This window comes from Centruroides sculpturatus, unplaced genomic scaffold (genome assembly GCF_000671375.1).
Source record: "Centruroides sculpturatus isolate CEXI.00-Female unplaced genomic scaffold, Cexi_2.0 scaffold1483, whole genome shotgun sequence".
NCBI classification, from domain to species: domain Eukaryota; kingdom Metazoa; phylum Arthropoda; class Arachnida; order Scorpiones; family Buthidae; genus Centruroides; species Centruroides sculpturatus.
This window is the reverse complement of record NW_019386290.1, coordinates 135,010-145,598: the sequence shown is the minus strand read 5'-3', so window position 1 is coordinate 145,598 and position 10,589 is coordinate 135,010. Positions and strand designations below refer to the sequence as shown.

The 10,589-nt window shown below is 31.7% G+C and overlaps 2 protein-coding genes and 1 long non-coding RNA gene across 3 annotated transcripts in view; 2 read left to right on the top strand and 1 right to left on the bottom strand.

Moving 5' to 3' along the window:
* LOC111614429 overlaps positions 1-2,993 on the bottom strand; it is a 30,180-nt gene extending 27,187 nt beyond the window's left edge. Inside the window, exons 1-2 of the mRNA XM_023355803.1 lie at positions 2,435-2,993; positions 1,888-1,946 (exon numbers count right to left, since the gene is read on the bottom strand). Coding sequence (XP_023211571.1) covers positions 1,888-1,946; positions 2,435-2,921 — 546 coding nt within the window. The 5' untranslated portion in view covers positions 2,922-2,993. The remainder of the gene's footprint in view (positions 1-1,887; positions 1,947-2,434) is intronic.
* Positions 2,994-6,574: 3,581 nt separating this feature from the next.
* LOC111614433 lies at positions 6,575-8,023 on the top strand. The gene has a single exon (XM_023355810.1). The coding sequence runs from the start codon at positions 6,643-6,645 to the stop codon at positions 7,888-7,890; it is 1,248 nt and encodes a 415-aa protein (XP_023211578.1). The 5' UTR covers positions 6,575-6,642; the 3' UTR covers positions 7,891-8,023.
* Positions 8,024-8,035: 12 nt separating this feature from the next.
* LOC111614434 lies at positions 8,036-8,543 on the top strand. Its single transcript, XR_002754930.1, has 2 exons — positions 8,036-8,370; positions 8,446-8,543. It is a non-coding gene; the product is annotated as an uncharacterized LOC111614434 (long non-coding RNA).
* The last annotated feature ends 2,046 nt before the right edge of the window (positions 8,544-10,589 follow it).

Below are 10,589 nucleotides of genomic sequence, written 5' to 3'. Positions count from 1 at the left end.
TAATGTATTACTTGGCTTTAATTTGAGTATGTTTTTCGCGTTGGAACGAATTATTTGGTTTTACATGTAATCGTATGGGAAAAGATGATCCACCTTACGACATTTTCATGATACGATCTCAGTTTCGGAACGGATTAATTTCGTATCCTGAGGTACCACTGTATATATTTATAATAATTTTGTATAGTTTTCTTTTTTTCTTTGTCTATCCTTTCCAGAATGATCTTTCTTTAACTCTTTCTCCTTGGGTGGTGATGACTAATCCTGAGAACAAAAGAATGACACCTTGAGGGCTATGTTGGGAGAATGAGAGAGATTCTTGGTGGGGACTTTGATAGGACCACACCAACGAAGTGTGCTCTCTAATGTGTTTTGGTAGCATATAGAGACAGAAGAAAGAATATTGAAAACTTCAGTCAAGAGGAAACTTTGAAACACCAAGACCATCATTCCCCACTTTCCTCTATCCTTACTCTATTTCCTGTTTCAGTCTTACTTCCTTCCTACTTAGATTTAGTTAGTTGTAAGTGCCTAGTTGTAGTTTATGATATATTTACAACAAATATACAACATTCGGTAATTTGTAGTGTCATGATAATAGTCAATAACAACCTGTTATATCAATATTTGTACGGCTCAGGTTATATACTTGTGTATTGGGACTGAGAAGAGCTGGCATTCCAAAGAATCAATTTATTCTATGCGAAATAAAGATATTAATCTTATAATGTATCTTTGTAACTCATTTTGCACTTATCATCACAATAGAAAACTGTTCTTGAATAATTTTAGGAAAAAAAATACGAAGTTTAGCTTCACACAAATTTGCAACCAAGATTGAATCAAATGTTTTCTCAAATGTCTATAAGGGCTGTAAATCCTACTCTTTTTATACAAATGAATCTGCAATATTGTACATAAAACAAATACAGCATGGATCACATCTCTTTATCTCTGTTTCAGTTTGCTCATGTAAGTAAAAAAAAAATTATAAACACAAGTCCAATTTGCCAAAATTGTGACAAATAATTTCTTTAAAGTCAATAAAAATGTAACTGATCCATAACTATCAGACTAGACTCTTCTCTTTCTTTTATATAACTTGATATTTTATTTGGCACAATTCACTGGAATCTTAGCAGAACTTAATATATAATTAAATGAGTTTGACAATAAAAATTTAATAGGTGTAATCAACCGTTTCAAAAACAAAACAAGAATAAGATCTAAACTACGACTGGTAAGCATTACATTTAAGGCCAATTCCAATTTGGAAAACTCTGTAGGTTTATGTAAATCTAAATCATTTAAACTGAAATTTCCAATAAATTTCTATGAATTTTTTTAACAAATATGTGATGAAAAAGCAATTTGGTCAATAGTTAAAAAGAAGTCTTTACAATTTAATAAATGATATTAAATTAACTAAGGACAAAATCAAACCAATGTTTTTACATTTTTAAATCTTAAATTATATTTTGAAACATTTTGATAGTCTGCCACCATTATTAGGAATGTCATAAAAATGTTAATACTCGCATATAATATCGAGAATATTCCAAAACTTATTCAAATAACATTTAGTAACAATAATGCTATATTGTTACTAAATGTTTCAAACATTGTTGATTCACTTTCAAAAACACAATCTTTTGAAATTTTGTTTATTTTCAAACAAGTAAACACTTATAAATTCGAAATTTTTAAAACAACATTTTGAGTGTGAGGTTAACAAGATAATTAAACAAAACTTAATTACAATAGCAGCAGGAAAAAGAGTCAATTTTTCATCAAATTTATATTTAAAAAAGTAAAAAATAAATGTCAAATTAGAGAGATATCAAATAAAATTTTATAGTTATTCTAAAAAATAAGGTATAATCTTACCTCTGACAAGAGATCGGAAATGCATCTGGCTCCAATACTTTCGAGCTCCTCCAGATATCCTGCAATTCAAGTTGACAACTACTTTAAGTATCCTGCCAATCAAAAGTTGGACATCAGCCGTTAAACTAATGACCATTTTAAAATCCTTGTTGGATACACATTTTTTGCCGTGCGATTTGTATTTGGTTTTATTGTTATAAATTATCTTTTTTACATATTAAAATGCTATAATAATGACAATTTTATGTTTCTTTAGCGTGTCTTAGTGGGTTTAGAATTGTAAAATATATTTTATACTGAAATAAGAAATATTAAAAAAAATTAAGAATGTTACATAACTTTAATATTCCATAACCAAATCGAGCATAAAAAATTATTTATTTAAAATTAACTTTGTATTCTATTTCTTATTTTTTTTAATATTTAACAATTTTCAGTGACAGAAATTTAGAGAAAAATCATCTGTTTAAATATTATTACTAAATATTGTATTTTACTATTGGTTTTCATTTTACTTAAATTTTCAAATAATTAATAAAATACTTGCCTTCAGTTATTAAGGAAGGTTGAATAACTTTGGCATTTTTGTATGTAGTAGATTCTTGGACTTTACTTTTGTCGGTAACACTTTCCCCAGTTTCATTCTTAGATTTCAAATCAAGAAAGGTTTCTTTATTTAATTCTTTTAACGACACTGATTTGCAATTATTATTTCCAATATTACTAGAAGACGCAGATAATTTTCTCGCTCTTGACAATAATGAACCAAAAAATTTATGACCACCTTCGTTGTCACTACTTGCATACTTTTTACCATGTTTCTTCTCGGGTTTGCTACCCGTGGAACTAGATCTTTTCCTAAATTCGGGTAAGGTCTTTTGAGTGGAATCATCATTAGATGGACAATCTATTTCTCTATCTGATAATGAAGCATCCGAAAGTCTCCTTGCACGTTTTATAAGGTTATGAAATATGGATTTTTTGTAGTGTTCTGGACTATCGTCTTCTGGTTGAGTAATCATAACAGTAGGCATAACTGGCACTTTATTTTCATTCAAAGAAACTTCTTTTTCATCATTCTGGAAAATATTAATTATCTGTGCATTAATTAAACTATATTATCAAGATTAAAATTGTTAAAAATGGTTAGATAAATATAATTTTAAAAAATCTAAATTAATAGTTTTAAATTAAATTTATTCTTTCTTAAAAATCTGTTACACAATCATCATATATGAATAAGAGTGAAATTTGTGCAGATTATTCGAATACACAAAGATATTTTAACAACTATTTGTACCAAAAAACCTTATTTTAGAGTAAATAATGAATTTTAATGTTCAGAGAAGTTTGGGACCATGACTGACTGCAATTTGAATTTTAGTCTTAACTTTCTTCATTAACCTCTGGAAGTGTTCGGCTTTCAAGTGGTGAAGTTTGGACTTGATCACGTCCTCCAACTCCTTGGTGATCCGACTTCCCAACTGTTTTCATAAACTTTTTGCCCAACTTGGCAACCTTATTATGAGCATAATGCATAATGGCCATATCTGGCTAGAACACATCCTCACTTGAGGTAGTATTCCTTTAAAAAGAGTATTAGCCTCTTCCAAATGCATTCGTTGCCACTCATTTCTTTGGTGATGGATAGCCACAATGAGACAATGTAGACCCATAAAAATTCCTTTGGACCAAACTAGAAACTCTGACAAAAAGTTATTATTATTTGACAAATCCACATCTGGTCCTTTTTTGGTGAAACAGTGATTGTTACCAGCACATTCACTTCCATCAATTTTAAAATGAAATCTGCCAATTACATTTCTTCACTCAAATTCATTTAATACTTCTGTTTTTAAAATGGAATGTCATTTATGTAAACCTTTTCAATAAATGGAATTGAACATTCTAGAAAAAATGTATGCCATCCTCTCATGCCTATGCCTATATACAAAATTACCAAAAAATGATATTGAAATTTGTGCAATTTTTAGGATACATGCCTATAATGTCTGTAAGATGCATAACTTTAGCCAATGAGGTAGAGGAAAGCACAATGACCCTAGATCAGTGTTTCCCAACGTGGGGCCCACATCCCACAGGGGGGCAATTCGAAAATGGACTCGTCCAGAGTTTAAGTTAACTGTATAGCCACTGTATATGTTAGAGGGGCATAAAAATTTTAGAAAGGCTTAGGTGGGGCATAGCACAAAAAAGGTTGGGAAACACTGCCCTAGACTATAAGACCAATAAATAATTACAGGTACATTTGGTGCATTCTGTGTCTATTACAGGCATTAGAGAGAAACATGATGACCCTTGATGTATCTCATTACATACATACATACATACATACATACATACATAAAAGAAAGATATCTTTCTTTTAATAAGATACCCTAATCTATTGGTCATAGATGAAATGTTTAGCCGGCAGAAAGAGGTTATGGGAAAGGGCAGGGGAAGAAGGAGGGAGACAGACAGTAGAGAAAGGTCGGATCCCTCTGGACAGCATACATATGGCTACAGTACCCTCTATGTTGATGTTGGCGTGCAGTTTTACACTGCAAGGCCATAGTAACCCCGAAGGGTCAAAAGAAAACTGAGTGTAGCAAACACCAATAATTGAGTGCCGCCACAAATAGCTAAGTATAGAAGTTAGTACCAAGGGCTATTAGTAGGAAGACTTATATCTACTTAATACTAATAAAACTGAATGCAATTGCAAATCTTAATACTACTTAACAGCTAGAAAGTGCGTAAAACAAATGAACACATGACAAAATAGATGAGAGAAACAGACTGACAGACAAATGAGCAAGACTCTAAATTTTTTTTTTTTTTATTTTATTTATTTTTTCTTTTTCTTTTTCAAACATTAACTCACTCACTAACTAAACTAACCTACCATAACTTAGGATGAACCTAACCAGATGACTAAAGCTAACAAACCCTGATCTAATTTAACCTAACCTATCATAACCTAACTGGAAACCAAGCTAAGAGTCCCTAATCTAACTGTGAGCCCGCGGATTTTTACGGGGCTCTTAAAAATTCGAATTTTATTTTAAGTGTAAATATCTTTGGAAAAAACCCGAGGAATTTGAACTAGATCGGATGTCACCAATTGTACTAACAACTAGCTGGGAAAGTTTATACTTAGGTGTGAAGAATGCACCATCATCGTCAACAAAAGTCAATCACATGTCAGTTTTCCCATACAAATGATATAAAAGCTTGAATCTCTGGAAGCTCGGGGCAATCTCTCGGAAGTTATACTTGTCGATATGTGCATCTCGTCTCCCAGACCTCCATATAACGGACTTGACCCGACAAAAGGAGAAGATATGTGGAAGTTCCTATGGTCTTCTATGGTAACACTTAATCGCCACATAGAGCTCTCTTTGAGGTAATTATTTGAACTTGTGGACTCTTACTCTCCCTAAGCGTATTTTTAGTTTAACCCTTGGAGGAAGGAGTATAGTATGTTAGCCGCATTTATTCTGAGTTGTATCTAACCGCATTTAACCTATATATTGTTATCGCCTCATGTATCATAGCTTAGCCATTCAATAAACGTTTATTATTTTGTTGAACCTATTTCCTGTCATTTAAGGACATCTGTCAGCTTCCTCACCCCCCACTCAATTTGCCCTCCTAGCCATCCAACGACTCTGAGATTGGGCTTTACCAGCCTGTGCAGAGTAAGTGGTCATTTGGGGATTAACCAGTGACCACTACTAATCTCACACAACTTACGACTAGGACTAACTGAATTTAGACTGAAAAAAGACAGAAAACAAGAATTAAAATACAAAGTTAAAAGGCAGCTATATACTGACAGTTGAAACAAAGCAAGGGAAAATTAATTGCCATATGTGCCTCTGGAATAAGTGCTCTCAAGAGTCCCACTAAGGGATATGAATATGAGTAGATAAGGGAACATTGTACGTGTGTGAATAAGTTGGTTTGGGTTGCAAGGCCAGTTGTACCTTTCAAGAATAGCAGCTCTCATTAAGCTATCCCTAATGTGATTGTACCTATTGCAGCGAAAAACTAAGTGAAGTGGTGTTTGGTCCTCCTTAATACCACAATTGCATTGTGGATGGTCCCCAAGGTTAAATCTATGCAAATATTTCTTAAAGTTGCCGTGTCCTGTAAGTAGCCGAGTCAAGGTGTAGCTAGGATAAAAGTGGCGAAGAATCACAGTAGTGTCAACCTTGGGGATGAAAGTGTAGGTGAGCCTACCAGTGGTGTGACGGTCCCAGCTGTCTTGCCAGAGAATGAAGATTTGCTTCTTGACATGATTGTTGATGTACGAGGTAGGAATGTAACTTGAAAATACTAGTGACTGAAGACTTTGCAGCTTGTTTTGGCAAGACAGTCAGTAGTCTCATTGCTGAGAACCCCTGCATGACCCAGGATCCATTGGAAATCTATTCTAATGTTGTTGTCTAAGTGTCTGAGAATGTGGTGTATGAGATGGACGAGTTTTAAGTGGCTATCAGACTTCACAATCCTATCAGACTACACGGGATTGCGAAGTCTGAATAGCTGTTTAAAACACGCCCATTTCATACACCACATTCTCAGACATTGTATCTCATTGGTGATATATCTCATTAGTAAAATTATCTTAAGACATCTTACAGATGTTGTTTACACAATCAATGGATAAGCCAAGGCTGCTGAACCATTTTTAAAGTAAAACAGAAAATAATAAAATACAATATATAATACAATACAATAATAAATATGGAAGGATTTTTACAAGAATTAAAAAAAGTTCAGATAAATAATACATCTAAGCTAGCTAGTATTGATGTTGTTGAAATGTATCCGTCAATCACATGGAAATTGATTAACAATCAGTTAAACAAAATGAATGTAGAACCTTATATTATAGATTTGATTGAGTTTGCCTATAAGAGTAACTATTTAGAATTAAATAATAAATATTACACGCAAGAAGATGGCATTAGTATGGGGTCAGTTATAGGACCGAAATTAGCGGAATTAATAATGATTGAAATTGACATGAAAATAAAAAATATTTTAGGCATAAATTTCTATAGAAGGTATGTTGATGACATACTAATAGTATATAATGAAGCTGAAATAACAACAGACAAGATAGAAGAATTAATAAATGGTATCCATAATGAAATCAAGTTTACTATAGAAAAAGAAACAACTGATAACAGCATAGCATACCTCGATGTGATGATTAAACGGAGAGAAAGAAAATTAATACTTGAACCTTTTAGAAAACAATGTTCAGTCAACAAGACATTGAATTACCGTTCGAATATCCCTTTACATATAAAAAAGAATATCTTTTATATGGAATATACGAATATACTTAGTAGAACCAGTGAACAAGAGACAAAACAGAAATATATAAACAGTCTAAAAAAGAAATTTAGTTTGAATGGATATCCTACAAGATTAATCAACAATTGGCAAAAAAACATAGATAATAAAGTTCCTTTTCCTTCCAAAAAAGATGCAGAAAAGAAAATTAAATACTTAAGCTTTCCATATATAAAACATGTATATGAAAAAATTAATAAAGAACTTAGGAAAAATAACATACAGCTCGCACCAAATTATAAAAATTTAATATCTAGATTAAATAAGAAACAATGTTCAACAAATAATATAGAGGATAAAAATGAAATTAAAAATGTTGTCTATAAAATACCCTGTACTTGTAAGAATAACAGTTTTTACATAGGAGAAACAAAAAGAACATTAAAAACACGTGTTAAAGAACACATATCCGATTTAAAATATAGTCGTCTGAACTCCGCTTTTTATGATCATTGTGTAATCAATAATTGTAATATAAACCAATCTAATATACAAATTTTACATAAAGAAAAACGGATTTATGACAGAAAATTTAAAGAAAGTGTGGAAATATTACGAAACAAAAACCAAGGCTGTATAAATAAAAACTTAAGTGTTAAAATTCATGAAAATTGGTTAAAAATATTATAATGAAATGTACTAGATTAATACAATTTATAATAATAGAATGGTAAAAAAGAATTATTTAATGAAACAATGTTCTGTATTAACGTCATATGTAAATTAGATAATAAGAAAATATGCAGAGTAAACTTTAAGAGAAATAGTGATTTATTGTATAAAAAAATTAAAAATTTTTTTTGTAATTTCCTTAGGGATTTTCAAATGTTTGTCGATTAATTTGTTAACTAGTATAACTTACGGCACATAGTGCTATATGCAAATTGTCGGATCAGTCGACGAGGTGGCAAAAAAAGACTTTTGAAATTTGTAAGTTTTAGTTTTTTAAAATCTGCAGAGTTTATCTTGTTTATGTGATAAAATGTAGAAAAGGTTTTGTTTTTAACCTGTATAGTTAAAATTGTGATAAAAAATTGATATTGAAAATGTTAAAAAAACCTAAGTGTAGTCTGATTTCTACTGTATGTGCAGTGTCCATGCTGAAATGAGGTATGGTTTACAAAGAATTTATGTGAGTTTTTTGGTTTTATTTGTGTCCTGTTAAATATTTTTATATATATTTAGTTAGCTGAAGAGGGGCTGATGCCCGAAACGTTGATGTATGGAAAAAACGTTCTAACTAAATAAAAGATTCAACTAGCCCAGTGTTGAAAAAAACGTCACTTCATTGTGCCTGTACACAACATCAATAAAATACAAGATAAAATTCCATTTAGTTCTTATATAGATTATACAAGATGATTTGATAAATATAATTAATGTTCTTTTTATAAACACCAATATTTGTTAAAATCAAACATACTACACACTTATTATTTAATTGTACAATAAATATGCTAAGTATTGCCAAATATAAATTTGAAATTTATTAAAATTTCCAATTACATTTTTATTATGAATTTAGTAATTTCAAGAATACCCTGCAGGATATCTACCAGTATCTGTTTTTCCAGTAGAATCTCTTGATTTTTAATACCTAAATTTCACAGAACATTACATATGTATATCTCTCTCTCCAATATGAAGTTTTTGGTTGATGTTTATGTAGGAAAGATTTATATTTATGTCAATACATCTTTAACAAAACAAAGTGTAAGAAAAGTCTCAGTTTGCATCTTGAATACAATTAGCAGAATGTCAGAATCAAGTGCAGACGGTTGAATCAAAAACATGATGAGTGTCGACAGAGGAATAGGCACCTGTGATTTTGCCGGTACCAGAAGAGGCTTGTTATCATATAATATCTCCTGTTAATAACACTACAAGTTAAAAAGTGACAGGAACTTTTTAAAATTCCTTGTTTTTTACTGTAAATTTTAAAAATTTACAGTAAAAAACAAGGAATAAATTTCTGTAATTACTCAGGATATATTTCTTCATAATTGAAGTTTAGACTATTTACAAAAATATCAAATTTTCGAGTCTATCTTAATCCTTTTTATACAACCCCAGAACTACCACCAGAGGGCCTGAAGCAGTTAAAAAATGGATAAGGACAATGTGGTGAGAAGAATTCTGTGTGTTTTTAATGTAAAAATGTCAGAACCTATAACAGAAGGCTGACACTTGATCGTTTTTAACATTGTGAACCTTTTTTTTTTTTTTTTCTTATTGTTTACCTTTGTTTTAAGAAGTATATTCTTAAAAAAACCATGTTAACTGTTACTTCTGGGGTTGTATAAAAAAAGATTAAGATAGACTCGAAAATTTGATATTTTTGTAAATAGTCTAAACTTCAATTATGAAGGAATAAATTTTATCTGCATATTTTTCTAACAAGTCTCATTATTGTGATGTGATTTGCTATGTTGTATTGTAAATGCAATGCTTACCTTCGCATGCAAGGCAATTGTTTGTAATCATCATATTAACTTATGTCCAAGGCAGTAAAGGTATTGTCCTGCTGCTACGGAGGATCTGGGTTCAAGTCTGGGTTGGAAACCCTAGGAATTTTTAATGGGCAATCCATTCTGAATACATCGGGCCCCTTTCTCACCACTTACCATCACTATTGTAAGCCCGACTAACAAGAGACCATACCAAGAGGACCCTCCCAGGATTTAATAATATTTGGTAAAACAAAAGATTATGTTAAACAATAATAAAAAAAAAACAAGACTGGTCAAGACTGGTAAATTTATAATAATAATAATAATTATTATTATTATAAATTTATTTTAAAAATATTTGATTTGCTTTTGTGGAGCATTATTATTATAATAATATAATATTAAAATAATAATAATAACTCTCCCATGGTCACCACCTGGTCATGGGAGAGCCCAGTAATTTTACTGAACCATAGAGCAATGCAGGCTGGAGCACAAGCTCCTGGTAGGGACACCCATGCCAGTAAGGTGTATGGGGAGAAATGAAGCTAAGAGTGACCACACCCACATTCTGTGGAGATAATTATTATGGTAGTAACCAGATCAAAGTGTGATAACGGCTCGGACATCGCCCAGGTTAACAAAGTCCGCGTCCGTTGGTTAGGCAGAGACTCACGTTCGAAAATTAGGCCACAGTCTCCCTTGGTTACCAGTGGCGAAAGCAGTGCCGGCCCAAGCATGACTACTGCAATGCCCTCAACAGATGTGAGGAATCAACCTAGCCTTGGTGTTTCTGTGGCAATGCATCCACAGACCACAAAGGCTGGAAAACGATGCCAACGGATGAAATGGACAACAGAAATGAACGAGTTTATCATC